The sequence below is a fragment of the Mytilus californianus genome, unplaced genomic scaffold (assembly GCF_021869535.1).
Source record: "Mytilus californianus isolate M0D057914Y unplaced genomic scaffold, xbMytCali1.0.p SCAF_20, whole genome shotgun sequence".
In the NCBI taxonomy this organism is placed as follows: Eukaryota; Metazoa; Mollusca; class Bivalvia; order Mytilida; family Mytilidae; genus Mytilus; species Mytilus californianus.
In genome coordinates, this window is record NW_026262669.1 from 11,435,890 (window position 1) to 11,457,418 (window position 21,529).

Here is a 21,529-nt window from a genome sequence, read left to right on the forward strand (position 1 = left end):
AAAACATTAAAACATCTTAAACTATAGACTAAATACAGAAAGTACTTCACAAAACATTTATAACATCTTAAACTATAGACTAAATACAGAAAGTACTTCACAAAACATTAAAACATCTTAAACTATAGACTAAATACCGAAAGTATTTCACTAAAACATTTATAACATGTTAAACTATAGACTAAATACCGAAAGTACTTCACTAAAACATTTATAACATCTTAAACTATAGACTAAATACCGAAAGTACTTCACTAAAACATGTATAACATCTTAAACTATAGACTAAATACCGAAAGTACTTCACTAAAACATTTATAACATCTTAAACTATAGACTAAATACAGAAAGTACTTCACAAAAACATTTATAACATCTTAAACTATAGACTAAATACAGAAAGTACTTCACTAAAACATTAAAACATCTTAAACTATAGACTAAATACAGAAAGTACTTCACTAAAACATTTATAACATCTTAAACTATAGACTAAATACAGAAAGTACTTCACTAAAACATGTATAACATCTTAAACTATAGACTAAATACCGAAAGTACTTCACTAAAACATGTATAACATCTTAAACTATAGACTAAATACCGAAAGTACTTCACTAAAACATTTATAACATCTTAAACTATAGACTAAATACAGAAAGTACTTCACAAAAACATTTATAACATCTTAAACTATAGACTAAATACAGAAAGTACTTCACTAAAACATTAAAACATCTTAAACTATAGACTAAATACAGAAAGTACTTCACTAAAACATTAAAACATCTTAAACTATAGACTAAATACCGAAAGTACTTCACTAAAACATTAAAACATCTTAAACTATAGACTAAATACCGAAAGTACTTCACTAAAACATTTATAACATCTTAAACTATAGACTAAATACAGAAAGTACTTCACAAAACATAACATCTTAAACTATAGACTAAATACAGAAAGTACTTCACTAAAACATTGATAACATCTTAAACTATAGACTAAATACAGAAAGTACTTCACTAAAACATTTATAACATCTTAAACTATAGACTAAATACAGAAAGTACTTCACTAAAACATTTATAACATCTTAAACTATAGACTAAATACCGAAAGTACTTCACTAAAACATTAAAACATCTTAAACTATAGACTAAATACAGAAAGTACTTCACAAAACATAACATCTTAAACTATAGACTAAATACAGAAAGTACTTCACTAAAACATATATAACATCTTAAACTATAGACTAAATACAGAAAGTACTTCACAAAAACATTTATAACATCTTAAACTATAGACTAAATACAGAAAGTACTTCACTAAAACATTAAAACATCTTAAACTATAGACTAAATACAGAAAGTACTTCACTAAAACATTTATAACATCTTAAACTATAGACTAAATACAGAAAGTACTTCACAAAACATAACATCTTAAACTATAGACTAAATACAGAAAGTACTTCACTAAAACATTATAACATCTTAAACTATAGACTAAATACCGAAAGTACTTCACTAAAACATTAAAACATCTTAAACTATAGACTAAATACAGAAAGTACTTCACTAAAACATTAAAACATCTTAAACTATAGACTAAATACAGAAAGTACTTCACTAAAACATTATAACATCTTAAACTATAGACTAAATACAGAAAGTACTTCACTAAAACATGTATAACATCTTAAACTATAGACTAAATACAGAAAGTACTTCACTAAAACATTATAACATCTTAAACTATAGACTAAATACCGAAAGTACTTCACTAAAACATTAAAACATCTTAAACTATAGACTAAATACAGAAAGTACTTCACTAAAACATTAAAACATCTTAAACTATAGACTAAATACAGAAAGTACTTCACTAAAACATGTATAACATCTTAAACTATAGACTAAATACAGAAAGTACTTCACTAAAACATTAAAACATCTTAAACTATAGACTAAATACAGAAAGTACTTCACTAAAACATGTATAACATCTTAAACTATAGACTAAATACAGAAAGTACTTCACTGAAACATTAAAACATCTTAAACTATAGACTAAATACAGAAAGTACTTCACTAAAACATTATTACATCTTAAACTATAGACTAAATACAGAAAGTACTTCACTAAAACATGTATAACATCTTAAACTATAGACTAAATACAGAAAGTACTTCACTAAAACATTATAACATCTTAAACTATAGACTAAATACCGAAAGTACTTCACTAAAACATTAAAACATCTTAAACTATAGACTAAATACAGAAAGTACTTCACTAAAACATGTATAACATCTTAAACTATAGACTAAATACAGAAAGTACTTCACTAAAACATTATAACATCTTAAACTATAGACTAAATACAGAAAGTACTTCACTAAAACATTATAACATCTTAAACTACAGACTAAATACAGAAAGTACTTCACTAAAACATTTATAACATCTTAAACTATAGACTAAATACAGAAAGTACTTCACTAAAACATTTATAACATCTTAAACTATAGACTAAATACAGAAAGTACTTCACAAAACATTTATAACATCTTAAACTATAGACTAAATACCGAAAGTACTTCACTAAACATTAAAACATCTTAAACTATAGACTAAATACAGAAAGTACTTCACTAAAACATTTATAACATCTTAAACTATAGACTAAATACAGAAAGTACTTCACTAAAACATTAAAACATCTTAAACTATAGACTAAATACAGAAAGTACTTCACTAAAACATTATAACATCTTAAACTATAGACTAAATACAGAAAGTACTTCACTAAAACATTTAAAACATCTTAAACTATAGACTAAATACAGAAAGTACATCACTAAAACATTATAACATCTTAAACTATAGACTAAATACAGAAAGTACTTCACTAAAACATTATAACATCTTAAACTATAGACTAAATACAGAAAGTACTTCACTAAAACATTTAAAACATCTTAAACTATAGACTAAATACAGAAAGTACTTCACTAAAACATTATAACATCTTAAACTATAGACTAAATACAGAAAGTACTTCACTAAAACATTTATAACATCTTAAACTATAGACTAAATACAGAAAGTACTTCACTAAAACATTTAAAACATCTTAAACTATAGACTAAATACCGAAAGTACTTCACTAAAACATTTAAAACATCTTAAACTATAGACTAAATACAGAAAGTACTTCACTAAAACATTATAACATCTTAAACTATAGACTAAATACAGAAAGTACTTCACTAAAACATTTAAAACATCTTAAACTATAGACTAAATACAGAAAGTACTTCACTAAAACATTATAACATCTTAAACTATAGACTAAATACAGAAAGTACTTCACTAAAACATTATAACATCTTAAACTATAGACTAAATACAGAAAGTACTTCACTAAAACATTATAACATCTTAAACTATAGACTAAATACAGAAAGTACTTCACTAAAACATTTAAAACATCTTAAACTATAGACTAAATACAGAAAGTACTTCACTAAAACATTTATAACATCTTAAACTATAGACTAAATACAGAAAGTACTTCACTAAAACATTTATAACATCTTAAACTATAGACTAAATACCGAAAGTACTTCACAAAACATTAAAACATCTTAAACTATAGACTAAATACAGAAAGTACTTCACTAAAACATTTATAACATCTTAAACTATAGACTAAATACAGAAAGTACTTCACTAAAACATTAAAACATCTTAAACTATAGACTAAATACCGAAAGTACTTCACTAAAACATATATAACATCTTAAACTATAGACTAAATACAGAAAGTACTTCACTAAAACATGTATAACATCTTAAACTATAGACTAAATACCGAAAGTACTTCACTAAAACATAACATCTTAAACTATAGACTAAATACAGAAAGTACTTCACTAAAACATTTATAACATCTTAAACTATAGACTAAATACCGAAAGTACTTCACAAAACATTAAAACATCTTAAACTATAGACTAAATACAGAAAGTACTTCACTAAAACATTAAAACATCTTAAACTATAGACTAAATACAGAAAGTACTTCACTAAAACATTTATAACATCTTAAACTATAGACTAAATACAGAAAGTACTTTACTAAAACATAACATCTTAAACTATAGACTAAATACAGAAAGTACTTCACTAAAACATTTATAACATCTTAAACTATAGACTAAATACCGAAAGTACTTCACAAAACATTAAAACATCTTAAACTATAGACTAAATACAGAAAGTACTTCACTAAAACATTAAAACATCTTAAACTATAGACTAAATACAGAAAGTACTTCACTAAAACATTTATAACATCTTAAACTATAGACTAAATACAGAAAGTACTTCACTAAAACATGTATAACATCTTAAACTATAGACTAAATACCGAAAGTACTTCACTAAAACATTTATAACATCTTAAACTATAGACTAAATACCGAAAGTACTTCACTAAAACATTAAAACATCTTAAACTATAGACTAAATACCGAAAGTACTTCACAAAAACATTAAAACATCTTAAACTATAGACTAAATACAGAAAGTACTTTACAAAACATAACATCTTAAACTATAGACTAAATACCGAAAGTACTTCACTAAAACATTTATAACATCTTAAACTATAGACTAAATACAGAAAGTACTTCACTAAAACATTAAAACATCTTAAACTATAGACTAAATACAGAAAGTACTTCACAAAACATTTATAACATCTTAAACTATAGACTAAATACAGAAAGTACTTCACAAAACATTAAAACATCTTAAACTATAGACTAAATACCGAAAGTATTTCACTAAAACATTTATAACATGTTAAACTATAGACTAAATACCGAAAGTACTTCACTAAAACATTTATAACATCTTAAACTATAGACTAAATACCGAAAGTACTTCACTAAAACATGTATAACATCTTAAACTATAGACTAAATACCGAAAGTACTTCACTAAAACATTTATAACATCTTAAACTATAGACTAAATACAGAAAGTACTTCACAAAAACATTTATAACATCTTAAACTATAGACTAAATACAGAAAGTACTTCACTAAAACATTAAAACATCTTAAACTATAGACTAAATACAGAAAGTACTTCACTAAAACATTTATAACATCTTAAACTATAGACTAAATACAGAAAGTACTTCACTAAAACATGTATAACATCTTAAACTATAGACTAAATACCGAAAGTACTTCACTAAAACATGTATAGCATCTTAAACTATAGACTAAATACCGAAAGTACTTCACTAAAACATTTATAACATCTTAAACTATAGACTAAATACAGAAAGTACTTCACAAAAACATTTATAACATCTTAAACTATAGACTAAATACAGAAAGTACTTCACTAAAACATTAAAACATCTTAAACTATAGACTAAATACAGAAAGTACTTCACTAAAACATTAAAACATCTTAAACTATAGACTAAATACCGAAAGTACTTCACTAAAACATTAAAACATCTTAAACTATAGACTAAATACCGAAAGTACTTCACTAAAACATTTATAACATCTTAAACTATAGACTAAATACAGAAAGTACTTCACAAAACATAACATCTTAAACTATAGACTAAATACAGAAAGTACTTCACTAAAACATTGATAACATCTTAAACTATAGACTAAATACAGAAAGTACTTCACTAAAACATTTATAACATCTTAAACTATAGACTAAATACAGAAAGTACTTCACTAAAACATTTATAACATCTTAAACTATAGACTAAATACCGAAAGTACTTCACTAAAACATTAAAACATCTTAAACTATAGACTAAATACAGAAAGTACTTCACAAAACATAACATCTTAAACTATAGACTAAATACAGAAAGTACTTCACTAAAACATATATAACATCTTAAACTATAGACTAAATACAGAAAGTACATCACAAAAAGATTTATAACATCTTAAACTATAGACTAAATACAGAAAGTACTTCACTAAAACATTAAAACATCTTAAACTATAGACTAAATACAGAAAGTACTTCACTAAAACATTTATAACATCTTAAACTATAGACTAAATACAGAAAGTACTTCACAAAACATAACATCTTAAACTATAGACTAAATACAGAAAGTACTTCACTAAAACATTATAACATCTTAAACTATAGACTAAATACCGAAAGTACTTCACTAAAACATTAAAACATCTTAAACTATAGACTAAATACAGAAAGTACTTCACTAAAACATTAAAACATCTTAAACTATAGACTAAATACAGAAAGTACTTCACTAAAACATTATAACATCTTAAACTATAGACTAAATACAGAAAGTACTTCACTAAAACATGTATAACATCTTAAACTATAGACTAAATACAGAAAGTACTTCACTAAAACATTATAACATCTTAAACTATAGACTAAATACCGAAAGTACTTCACTAAAACATTAAAACATCTTAAACTATAGACTAAATACAGAAAGTACTTCACTAAAACATTAAAACATCTTAAACTATAGACTAAATACAGAAAGTACTTCACTAAAACATGTATAACATCTTAAACTATAGACTAAATACAGAAAGTACTTCACTAAAACATTAAAACATCTTAAACTATAGACTAAATACAGAAAGTACTTCACTAAAACATGTATAACATCTTAAACTATAGACTAAATACAGAAAGTACTTCACTGAAACATTAAAACATCTTAAACTATAGACTAAATACAGAAAGTACTTCACTAAAACATTATTACATCTTAAACTATAGACTAAATACAGAAAGTACTTCACTAAAACATGTATAACATCTTAAACTATAGACTAAATACAGAAAGTACTTCACTAAAACATTATAACATCTTAAACTATAGACTAAATACCGAAAGTACTTCACTAAAACATTAAAACATCTTAAACTATAGACTAAATACAGAAAGTACTTCACTAAAACATGTATAACATCTTAAACTATAGACTAAATACAGAAAGTACTTCACTAAAACATTATAACATCTTAAACTATAGACTAAATACAGAAAGTACTTCACTAAAACATAACATCTTAAACTACAGACTAAATACAGAAAGTACTTCACTAAAACATTTATAACATCTTAAACTATAGACTAAATACAGAAAGTACTTCACTAAAACATTTATAACATCTTAAACTATAGACTAAATACAGAAAGTACTTCACAAAACATTTATAACATCTTAAACTATAGACTAAATACCGAAAGTACTTCACTAAACATTAAAACATCTTAAACTATAGACTAAATACAGAAAGTACTTCACTAAAACATTTATAACATCTTAAACTATAGACTAAATACAGAAAGTACTTCACTAAAACATTAAAACATCTTAAACTATAGACTAAATACAGAAAGTACTTCACTAAAACATGTATAACATCTTAAACTATAGACTAAATACAGAAAGTACTTCACTAAAACATTATAACATCTTAAACTATAGACTAAATACCGAAAGTACTTCACTAAAACATTAAAACATCTTAAACTATAGACTAAATACAGAAAGTACTTCACTAAAACATGTATAACATCTTAAACTATAGACTAAATACAGAAAGTACTTCACTAAAACATTATAACATCTTAAACTATAGACTAAATACAGAAAGTACTTCACTAAAACATTATAACATCTTAAACTACAGACTAAATACAGAAAGTACTTCACTAAAACATTTATAACATCTTAAACTATAGACTAAATACAGAAAGTACTTCACTAAAACATTTATAACATCTTAAACTATAGACTAAATACAGAAAGTACTTCACAAAACATTTATAACATCTTAAACTATAGACTAAATACCGAAAGTACTTCACTAAACATTAAAACATCTTAAACTATAGACTAAATACAGAAAGTACTTCACTAAAACATTTATAACATCTTAAACTATAGACTAAATACAGAAAGTACTTCACTAAAACATTAAAACATCTTAAACTATAGACTAAATACAGAAAGTACTTCACTAAAACATGTATAACATCTTAAACTATAGACTAAATACAGAAAGTACTTCACTAAAACATTAAAACATCTTAAACTATAGACTAAATACAGAAAGTACTTCACTAAAACATGTATAACATCTTAAACTATAGACTAAATACAGAAAGTACTTCACTGAAACATTAAAACATCTTAAACTATAGACTAAATACAGAAAGTACTTCACTAAAACATTATTACATCTTAAACTATAGACTAAATACAGAAAGTACTTCACTAAAACATGTATAACATCTTAAACTATAGACTAAATACAGAAAGTACTTCACTAAAACATTATAACATCTTAAACTATAGACTAAATACCGAAAGTACTTCACTAAAACATTAAAACATCTTAAACTATAGACTAAATACAGAAAGTACTTCACTAAAACATGTATAACATCTTAAACTATAGACTAAATACAGAAAGTACTTCACTAAAACATTATAACATCTTAAACTATAGACTAAATACAGAAAGTACTTCACTAAAACATTATAACATCTTAAACTACAGACTAAATACAGAAAGTACTTCACTAAAACATTTATAACATCTTAAACTATAGACTAAATACAGAAAGTACTTCACTAAAACATTTATAACATCTTAAACTATAGACTAAATACAGAAAGTACTTCACAAAACATTTATAACATCTTAAACTATAGACTAAATACCGAAAGTACTTCACTAAACATTAAAACATCTTAAACTATAGACTAAATACAGAAAGTACTTCACTAAAACATTTATAACATCTTAAACTATAGACTAAATACAGAAAGTACTTCACTAAAACATTAAAACATCTTAAACTATAGACTAAATACAGAAAGTACTTCACTAAAACATTATAACATCTTAAACTATAGACTAAATACAGAAAGTACTTCACTAAAACATTTAAAACATCTTAAACTATAGACTAAATACAGAAAGTACATCACTAAAACATTATAACATCTTAAACTATAGACTAAATACAGAAAGTACTTCACTAAAACATTATAACATCTTAAACTATAGACTAAATACAGAAAGTACTTCACTAAAACATTTAAAACATCTTAAACTATAGACTAAATACAGAAAGTACTTCACTAAAACATTATAACATCTTAAACTATAGACTAAATACAGAAAGTACTTCACTAAAACATTTATAACATCTTAAACTATAGACTAAATACAGAAAGTACTTCACTAAAACATTTAAAACATCTTAAACTATAGACTAAATACCGAAAGTACTTCACTAAAACATTTAAAACATCTTAAACTATAGACTAAATACAGAAAGTACTTCACTAAAACATTATAACATCTTAAACTATAGACTAAATACAGAAAGTACTTCACTAAAACATTTAAAACATCTTAAACTATAGACTAAATACAGAAAGTACTTCACTAAAACATTATAACATCTTAAACTATAGACTAAATACAGAAAGTACTTCACTAAAACATTATAACATCTTAAACTATAGACTAAATACAGAAAGTACTTCACTAAAACATTATAACATCTTAAACTATAGACTAAATACAGAAAGTACTTCACTAAAACATTTAAAACATCTTAAACTATAGACTAAATACAGAAAGTACTTCACTAAAACATTTATAACATCTTAAACTATAGACTAAATACAGAAAGTACTTCACTAAAACATTTATAACATCTTAAACTATAGACTAAATACCGAAAGTACTTCACAAAACATTAAAACATCTTAAACTATAGACTAAATACAGAAAGTACTTCACTAAAACATTTATAACATCTTAAACTATAGACTAAATACAGAAAGTACTTCACTAAAACATTAAAACATCTTAAACTATAGACTAAATACCGAAAGTACTTCACTAAAACATATATAACATCTTAAACTATAGACTAAATACAGAAAGTACTTCACTAAAACATGTATAACATCTTAAACTATAGACTAAATACCGAAAGTACTTCACTAAAACATAACATCTTAAACTATAGACTAAATACAGAAAGTACTTCACTAAAACATTTATAACATCTTAAACTATAGACTAAATACCGAAAGTACTTCACAAAACATTAAAACATCTTAAACTATAGACTAAATACAGAAAGTACTTCACTAAAACATTAAAACATCTTAAACTATAGACTAAATACAGAAAGTACTTCACTAAAACATTTATAACATCTTAAACTATAGACTAAATACAGAAAGTACTTCACTAAAACATAACATCTTAAACTATAGACTAAATACAGAAAGTACTTCACTAAAACATTTATAACATCTTAAACTATAGACTAAATACCGAAAGTACTTCACAAAACATTAAAACATCTTAAACTATAGACTAAATACAGAAAGTACTTCACTAAAACATTAAAACATCTTAAACTATAGACTAAATACAGAAAGTACTTCACTAAAACATTTATAACATCTTAAACTATAGACTAAATACAGAAAGTACTTCACTAAAACATGTATAACATCTTAAACTATAGACTAAATACCGAAAGTACTTCACTAAAACATTTATAACATCTTAAACTATAGACTAAATACCGAAAGTACTTCACTAAAACATTAAAACATCTTAAACTATAGACTAAATACCGAAAGTACTTCACAAAAACATTAAAACATCTTAAACTATAGACTAAATACAGAAAGTACTTTACAAAACATAACATCTTAAACTATAGACTAAATACCGAAAGTACTTCACTAAAACATTTATAACATCTTAAACTATAGACTAAATACAGAAAGTACTTCACTAAAACATTAAAACATCTTAAACTATAGACTAAATACAGAAAGTACTTCACAAAACATTTATAACATCTTAAACTATAGACTAAATACAGAAAGTACTTCACAAAACATTAAAACATCTTAAACTATAGACTAAATACCGAAAGTATTTCACTAAAACATTTATAACATCTTAAACTATAGACTAAATACCGAAAGTACTTCACTAAAACATGTATAACATCTTAAACTATAGACTAAATACCGAAAGTACTTCACTAAAACATTTATAACATCTTAAACTATAGATTAAATACAGAAAGTACTTCACAAAAACATTTATAACATCTTAAACTATAGACTAAATACAGAAAGTACTTCACTAAAACATTAAAACATCTTAAACTATAGACTAAATACAGAAAGTACTTCACTAAAACATTTATAACATCTTAAACTATAGACTAAATACAGAAAGTACTTCACTAAAACATGTATAACATCTTAAACTATAGACTAAATACCGAAAGTACTTCACTAAAACATGTATAACATCTTAAACTATAGACTAAATACCGAAAGTACTTCACTAAAACATTTATAACATCTTAAACTATAGACTAAATACAGAAAGTACTTCACAAAAACATTGATAACATCTTAAACTATAGACTAAATACAGAAAGTACTTTACTAAAACATTAAAACATCTTAAACTATAGACTAAATACAGAAAGTACTTCACTAAAACATTAAAACATCTTAAACTATAGACTAAATACCGAAAGTACTTCACTTAAACATTAAAACATCTTAAACTATAGACTAAATACCGAAAGTACTTCACTAAAACATTTATAACATCTTAAACTATAGACTAAATACAGAAAGTACTTCACAAAACATAACATCTTAAACTATAGACTAAATACAGAAAGTACTTCACTAAAACATTGATAACATCTTAAACTATAGACTAAATACAGAAAGTACTTCACTAAAACATTTATAACATCTTAAACTATAGACTAAATACAGAAAGTACTTCACTAAAACATTTATAACATCTTAAACTATAGACTAAATACCGAAAGTACTTCACTAAAACATTAAAACATCTTAAACTATAGACTAAATACAGAAAGTACTTCACTAAAACATTGATAACATCTTAAACTATAGACTAAATACAGAAAGTACTTCACTAAAACATTTATAACATCTTAAACTATAGACTAAATACAGAAAGTACTTCACTAAAACATATATAACATCTTAAACTATAGACTAAATACAGAAAGTACTTCACTAAAACATATATAACATCTTAAACTATAGACTAAATACAGAAAGTACTTCACAAAAACATTTATAACATCTTAAACTATAGACTAAATACAGAAAGTACTTCACTAAAACATTAAAACATCTTAAACTATAGACTAAATACAGAAAGTACTTCACTAAAACATTTATAACATCTTAAACTATAGACTAAATACAGAAAGTACTTCACAAAACATAACATCTTAAACTATAGACTAAATACAGAAAGTACTTCACTAAAACATTATAACATCTTAAACTATAGACTAAATACCGAAAGTACTTCACTAAAACATTAAAACATCTTAAACTATAGACTAAATACAGAAAGTACTTCACTAAAACATTAAAACATCTTAAACTATAGACTAAATACAGAAAGTACTTCACTAAAACATTGATAACATCTTAAACTATAGACTAAATACAGAAAGTACTTCACTAAAACATTTATAACATCTTAAACTATAGACTAAATACAGAAAGTACTTCACTAAAACATATATAACATCTTAAACTATAGACTAAATACAGAAAGTACTTCACTAAAACATATATAACATCTTAAACTATAGACTAAATACAGAAAGTACTTCACAAAAACATTTATAACATCTTAAACTATAGACTAAATACAGAAAGTACTTCACTAAAACATTAAAACATCTTAAACTATAGACTAAATACAGAAAGTACTTCACTAAAACATTTATAACATCTTAAACTATAGACTAAATACAGAAAGTACTTCACAAAACATAACATCTTAAACTATAGACTAAATACAGAAAGTACTTCACTAAAACATTATAACATCTTAAACTATAGACTAAATACCGAAAGTACTTCACTAAAACATTAAAACATCTTAAACTATAGACTAAATACAGAAAGTACTTCACTAAAACATTAAAACATCTTAAACTATAGACTAAATACAGAAAGTACTTCACTAAAACATTATAACATCTTAAACTATAGACTAAATACAGAAAGTACTTCACTAAAACATGTATAACATCTTAAACTATAGACTAAATACAGAAAGTACTTCACTAAAACATTATAACATCTTAAACTATAGACTAAATACCGAAAGTACTTCACTAAAACATTAAAACATCTTAAACTATAGACTAAATACAGAAAGTACTTCACTAAAACATTAAAACATCTTAAACTATAGACTAAATACAGAAAGTACTTCACTAAAACATGTATAACATCTTAAACTATAGACTAAATACAGAAAGTACTTCACTAAAACATTAAAACATCTTAAACTATAGACTAAATACAGAAAGTACTTCACTAAAACATGTATAACATCTTAAACTATAGACTAAATACAGAAAGTACTTCACTAAAACATGTATAACATCTTAAACTATAGACTAAATACAGAAAGTACTTCACTGAAACATTAAAACATCTTAAACTATAGACTAAATACAGAAAGTACTTCACTAAAACATTATAACATCTTAAACTATAGACTAAATACAGAAAGTACTTCACTAAAACATGTATAACATCTTAAACTATAGACTAAATACAGAAAGTACTTCACTAAAACATTATAACATCTTAAACTATAGACTAAATACCGAAAGTACTTCACTAAAACATTAAAACATCTTAAACTATAGACTAAATACAGAAAGTACTTCACTAAAACATGTATAACATCTTAAACTATAGACTAAATACAGAAAGTACTTCACTAAAACATTATAACATCTTAAACTATAGACTAAATACAGAAAGTACTTCACTAAAACATTATAACATCTTAAACTATAGACTAAATACAGAAAGTACTTCACTAAAACATTTATAACATCTTAAACTATAGACTAAATACAGAAAGTACTTCACTAAAACATTTATAACATCTTAAACTATAGACTAAATACAGAAAGTACTTCACAAAACATTTATAACATCTTAAACTATAGACTAAATACCGAAAGTACTTCACTAAACATTAAAACATCTTAAACTATAGACTAAATACAGAAAGTACTTCACTAAAACATTTATAACATCTTAAACTATAGACTAAATACAGAAAGTACTTCACTAAAACATTAAAACATCTTAAACTATAGACTAAATACAGAAAGTACTTCACTAAAACATTATAACATCTTAAACTATAGACTAAATACAGAAAGTACTTCACTAAAACATTTAAAACATCTTAAACTATAGACTAAATACAGAAAGTACATCACTAAAACATTATAACATCTTAAACTATAGACTAAATACAGAAAGTACTTCACTAAAACATTATAACATCTTAAACTATAGACTAAATACAGAAAGTACTTCACTAAAACATTTAAAACATCTTAAACTATAGACTAAATACAGAAAGTACTTCACTAAAACATTATAACATCTTAAACTATAGACTAAATACAGAAAGTACTTCACTAAAACATTTATAACATCTTAAACTATAGACTAAATACAGAAAGTACTTCACTAAAACATTTAAAACATCTTAAACTATAGACTAAATACCGAAAGTACTTCACTAAAACATTTAAAACATCTTAAACTATAGACTAAATACAGAAAGTACTTCACTAAAACATTATAACATCTTAAACTATAGACTAAATACAGAAAGTACTTCACTAAAACATTTAAAACATCTTAAACTATAGACTAAATACAGAAAGTACTTCACTAAAACATTATAACATCTTAAACTATAGACTAAATACAGAAAGTACTTCACTAAAACATTATAACATCTTAAACTATAGACTAAATACAGAAAGTACTTCACTAAAACATTATAACATCTTAAACTATAGACTAAATACAGAAAGTACTTCACTAAAACATTTAAAACATCTTAAACTATAGACTAAATACAGAAAGTACTTCACTAAAACATTATAACATCTTAAACTATAGACTAAATGCCGAAAGTACTTCACTAAAACATTTATAACATCTTAAACAATAGACTAAATACAGAAAGTACATCACTAAAACATTATAACATCTTAAACTATAGACTAAATACAGAAAGTACTTCACTAAAACATTAAAACATCTTAAACTATAGACTAAATACAGAAAGTACTTCACTAAAACATTATAACATCTTAAACTATAGACTAAATACAGAAAGTACTTCACTAAAACATTATAACATCTTAAACTATAGACTAAATACAGAAAGTACATCACTAAAACATTATAACATCTTAAACTATAGACTAAATACAGAAAGTACTTCACTAAAACATGTATAACATCTTAAACTATAGACTAAATACAGAAAGTACTTCACTAAAACATTATAACATCTTAAACTATAGACTAAATACAGAAAGTACTTCACTAAAACATTATAACATCTTAAACTATAGACTAAATACAGAAAGTACATCACTAAAACATTATAACATCTTAAACTATAGACTAAATACAGAAAGTACTTCACTAAAACATGTATAACATCTTAAACTATAGACTAAATACAGAAAGTACTTCACTAAAACATTATAACATCTTAAACTATAGACTAAATACAGAAAGTACTTCACTAAAACATTTAAAACATCTTAAACTATAGACTAAATACAGAAAGTACTTCACTAAAACATTATAACATCTTAAACTATAGACTAAATACAGAAAGTACTTCACTAAAACATTTAAAACATCTTAAACTATAGACTAAATACAGAAAGTACATCACTAAAACATTATAACATCTTAAACTATAGACTAAATACAGAAAGTACTTCACTAAAACATTATAACATCTTAAACTATAGACTAAATACAGAAAGTACTTCACTAAAACATTTAAAACATCTTAAACTATAGACTAAATACAGAAAGTACTTCACTAAAACATTATAACATCTTAAACTATAGACTAAATACAGAAAGTACTTCACTAAAACATTTATAACATCTTAAACTATAGACTAAATACAGAAAGTACTTCACTAAAACATTTAAAACATCTTAAACTATAGACTAAATACAGAAAGTACATCACTAAAACATTATAACATCTTAAACTATAGACTAAATACAGAAAGTACTTCACTAAAACATTATAACATCTTAAACTATAGACTAAATACAGAAAGTACTTCACTAAAACATTTAAAACATCTTAAACTATAGACTAAATACAGAAAGTACTTCACTAAAACATTATAACATCTTAAACTATAGACTAAATACAGAAAGTACTTCACTAAAACATTTATAACATCTTAAACTATAGACTAAATACAGAAAGTACATCACTAAAACATTATAACATCTTAAACTATAGACTAAATACAGAAAGTACTTCACTAAAACATTAAAACATCTTAAACTATAGACTAAATACAGAAAGTACTTCACTAAAACATGTATAACATCTTAAACTATAGACTAAATACAGAAAGTACTTCACTAAAACATTATAACATCTTAAACTATAGACTAAATACAGAAAGTACTTCACTAAAACATTATAACATCTTAAACTATAGACTAAATACAGAAAGTACATCACTAAAACATTATAACATCTTAAACTATAGACTAAATACAGAAAGTACTTCACTAAAACATTTATAACATCTTAAACTATAGACTAAATACAGAAAGTACTTCACTAAAACATTAAAACATCTTAAACTATAGACTAAATACAGAAAGTACTTCACAAAACATAACATCTTAAACTATAGACTAAATACAGAAAGTACTTCACTAAAACATATATAACATCTTAAACTATAGACGAAATACCGAAAGTACTTCACTAAAACATTTATAACATCTTAAACTATAGACTAAATACAGAAAGTACTTCACTAAAACATTAAAACATCTTAAACTATAGACTAAATACAGAAAGTACTTCACAAAACATAACATCTTAAACTATAGACTAAATACAGAAAGTACTTCACTAAAACATATATAACATCTTAAACTATAGACTAAATACAGAAAGTACTTCACTAAAACATTTAAAACATCTTAAACTATAGACTAAATACAGAAAGTACTTCACTAAAACATTTATAACATCTTAAACTATAGACTAAATACAGAAAGTACATCACTAAAACATTATAACATCTTAAACTATAGACTAAATACAGAAAGTACTTCACTAAAACATTAAAACATCTTAAACTATAGACTAAATACAGAAAGTACTTCACTAAAACATGTATAACATCTTAAACTATAGACTAAATACAGAAAGTACTTCACTAAAACATTATAACATCTTAAACTATAGACTAAATACAGAAAGTACTTCACTAAAACATTATAACATCTTAAACTATAGACTAAATACAGAAAGTACATCACTAAAACATTATAACATCTTAAACTATAGACTAAATACAGAAAGTACTTCACTAAAACATTTATAACATCTTAAACTATAGACTAAATACAGAAAGTACTTCACTAAAACATTAAAACATCTTAAACTATAGACTAAATACAGAAAGTACTTCACAAAACATAACATCTTAAACTATAGACTAAATACAGAAAGTACTTCACTAAAACATATATAACATCTTAAACTATAGACTAAATACCGAAAGTACTTCACTAAAACATTTATAACATCTTAAACTATAGACTAAATACAGAAAGTACTTCACTAAAACATTAAAACATCTTAAACTATAGACTAAATACAGAAAGTACTTCACTAAAACATATATAACATCTTAAACTATAGACTAAATACAGAAAGTACTTCACTAAAACATTTATAACATCTTAAACTATAGACTAAATACAGAAAGTACTTCACTAAAACATTAAAACATCTTAAACTATAGACTAAATACAGAAAGTACTTCACAAAACATAACATCTTAAACTATAGACTAAATACAGAAAGTACTTCACTAAAACATATATAACATCTTAAACTATAGACTAAATACAGAAAGTACTTCACTAAAACATTATAACATCTTAAACTATAGACTAAATACAGAAAGTACTTCACTAAAACATTATAACATCTTAAACTATAGACTAAATACAGAAAGTACTTCACTAAAACATTAAAACATCTTAAACTATAGACTAAATACAGAAAGTACTTCACTAAAACATTAAAACATCTTAAACTATAGACTAAATACAGAAAGTACTTCACTAAAACATGTATAACATCTTAAACTATAGACTAAATACAGAAAGTACTTCACTAAAACATTATAACATCTTAAACTATAGACTAAATACCGAAAGTACTTCACTAAAACATTAAAACATCTTAAACTATAGACTAAATACAGAAAGTACTTCACTAAAACATGTATAACATCTTAAACTATAGACTAAATACAGAAAGTACTTCACTAAAACATTATAACATCTTAAACTATAGACTAAATACAGAAAGTACTTCACTAAAACATTTAAAACATCTTAAACTATAGACTAAATACAGAAAGTACTTCACTAAAACATTATAACATCTTAAACTATAGACTAAATACCGAAAGTACTTCACTAAAACATTAAAACATCTTAAACTATAGACTAAATACAGAAAGTACTTCACTAAAACATTAAAACATCTTAAACTATAGACTAAATACAGAAAGTACTTCACTAAAACATTAAAACATCTTAAACTATAGACTAAATACAGAAAGTACTTCACAAAACATTTATAACATCTTAAACTATAGACTAAATACAGAAAGTACTTCACTAAAACATTTATAACATCTTAAACTATAGACTAAATACAGAAAGTACTTCACTAAAACATTATAACATCTTAAACTATAGACTAAATACAGAAAGTACTTCACAAAACATTTATAACATCTTAAACTATAGACTAAATACAGAAAGTACTTCACTAAAACATTTATAACATCTTAAACTATAGACTAAATACAGAAAGTACTTCACAAAACATTTATAACATCTTAAACTATAGACTAAATACAGAAAGTACTTCACTAAAACATTAAAACATCTTAAACTATAGACTAAATACAGAAAGTACTTCACAAAAACATTAAAACATCTTAAACTATAAACTAAATACAGAAAGTACTTCACAAAACATTTATAACATCTTAAACTATAGACTAAATACAGAAAGTACTTCACTAAAACATTTATAACATCTTAAACTATAGACTAAATACAGAAAGTACTTCACAAAACATTTATAACATCTTAAACTATAGACTAAATACAGAAAGTACTTCACTAAAACATGTATAACATCTTAAACTATAGACTAAATACAGAAAGTACTTCACTAAAACATAACATCTTAAACTATAGACTAAATACAGAAAGTACTTCACTAAAACATTAAAACATCTTAAACTATAGACTAAATACAGAAAGTACTTCACTAAAACATTAAAACATCTTAAACTATAGACTAAATACAGAAAGTACTTCACTAAAACATTTATAACATCTTAAACTATAGACTAAATACAGAAAGTACTTCACTAAAACATTTATAACATCTTAAACTATAGACTAAATACAGAAAGTACTTCACTAAAACATTAAAACATCTTAAACTATAGACTAAATACAGAAAGTACTTCACTAAAACATTTATAACATCTTAAACTATAGACTAAATACAGAAAGTACTTCACTAAAACATTTATAACATCTTAAACTATAGACTAAATACAGAAAATACTTCACTAAAACATTATAACATCTTAAACTATAGACTAAATACAGAAAGTACTTCACTAAAACATTATAACATCTTAAACTATAGACTAAATACCGAAAGTACTTCACTAAAACATTTATAACATCTTAAACTATAGACTAAATACAGAAAGTACTTCACTAAAACATTTAAAACATCTTAAACTATAGACTAAATACAGAAAGTACTTCACTAAAACATTTATAACATCTTAAACTATAGACTAAATACAGAAAGTACTTCACTAAAACATTAAAACATCTTAAACTATAGACTAAATACAGAAAGTACTTCACTAAACATTAAAACATCTTAAACTATAGACTAAATACAGAAAGTACTTCACTAAAACATATATAACATCTTAAACTATAGACTAAATACCGAAAGTACTTCACTAAACATTAAAACATCTTAAACTATAGACTAAATACAGAAAGTACTTCACTAAAACATTTATAACATCTTAAACTATAGACTAAATACAGAAAGTACTTCACTAAAACATTTATAACATCTTAAACTATAGACTAAATACAGAAAGTACTTCACTAAAACATTAAAACATCTTAAACTATAGACTAAATACAGAAAGTACTTCACTAAAACATTTATAACATCTTAAACTATAGACTAAATACAGAAAGTACTTCACAAAAACATTATAACATCTTAAACTATAGACTAAATACAGAAAGTACCTCACTAAAACATTAAAACATCTTAAACTATAGACTAAATACATAAAATACTTCACTAAAACATTTATAACATCTTAAACTATAGACTAAATACCGAAAGTACTTCACTAAAACATTTATAACATCTTAAACTATAGACTAAATACAGAAAGTACTTCACTAAAACATTTATAACATCTTAAACTATAGACTAAATACAGAAAGTACTTCACTAAAACATTTATAACATCTTAAACTATAGACTAAATACAGAAAGTACTTCACCAAAACATTTATAACATGTTTATCTATTGTCATGATTGTTAATTTCATTTTATAGATCTTGAAATCTAAAGGTTACAACAAGCTATTAATACAGATAGGACGATGTGCCTTCGATCCATCTACAGAATGTTCTGTGAGAGGATTCACTATAGAATATTACAGATATAAACCATCAATAGCTGATGATATCGCTAATGCTTCACTGGTCATAAGTCATGCAGGTAACTATAGTAACCAGATATAAACCATCCATAGCTGATGATGTCGCTAAGGCCAAAAAAAAATGTATGTCTGTTTAAGGTTACATACTTTTAAAAAATAGGGTAGGTAGGTCGGTATTTCCATTTTATTCTATTTTTTCATTTTATTTTTTGTGACATGATTTTGAGTCATGCGGTTTCGTCTTGTTGTGGTCCAAGTTGATCATGGGCCAAGTTTACCTGTATTTTTAATGATTGGATTATTTCCCTTGGTAATTGGTTGGAAAAAAATGGCGGCAAAGTGTTTATTTCTTCACACGAGTCGCGAATTTCCTTAAAACAGCTGTCATATTCACGATTGTGAACATTGGGATGTATCAGGCAATTGATTTATATTATTTGCAACACTAACTTCGCTTTTGACACGAG

At 24.3% G+C, this 21,529-nt stretch overlaps 1 protein-coding gene across 1 annotated transcript in view; it reads left to right on the plus strand.

The window, feature by feature from the left end:
- The window catches only part of LOC127731787 (UDP-N-acetylglucosamine transferase subunit ALG13 homolog), a 58,994-nt gene that overhangs the window by 23,410 nt on the left and 14,055 nt on the right, over positions 1-21,529 (plus strand). Inside the window, exon 2 of the mRNA XM_052240624.1 lies at positions 20,956-21,121. Within this exon, the coding sequence (XP_052096584.1) occupies positions 20,956-21,121 (166 nt within the window). The remainder of the gene's footprint in view (positions 1-20,955; positions 21,122-21,529) is intronic.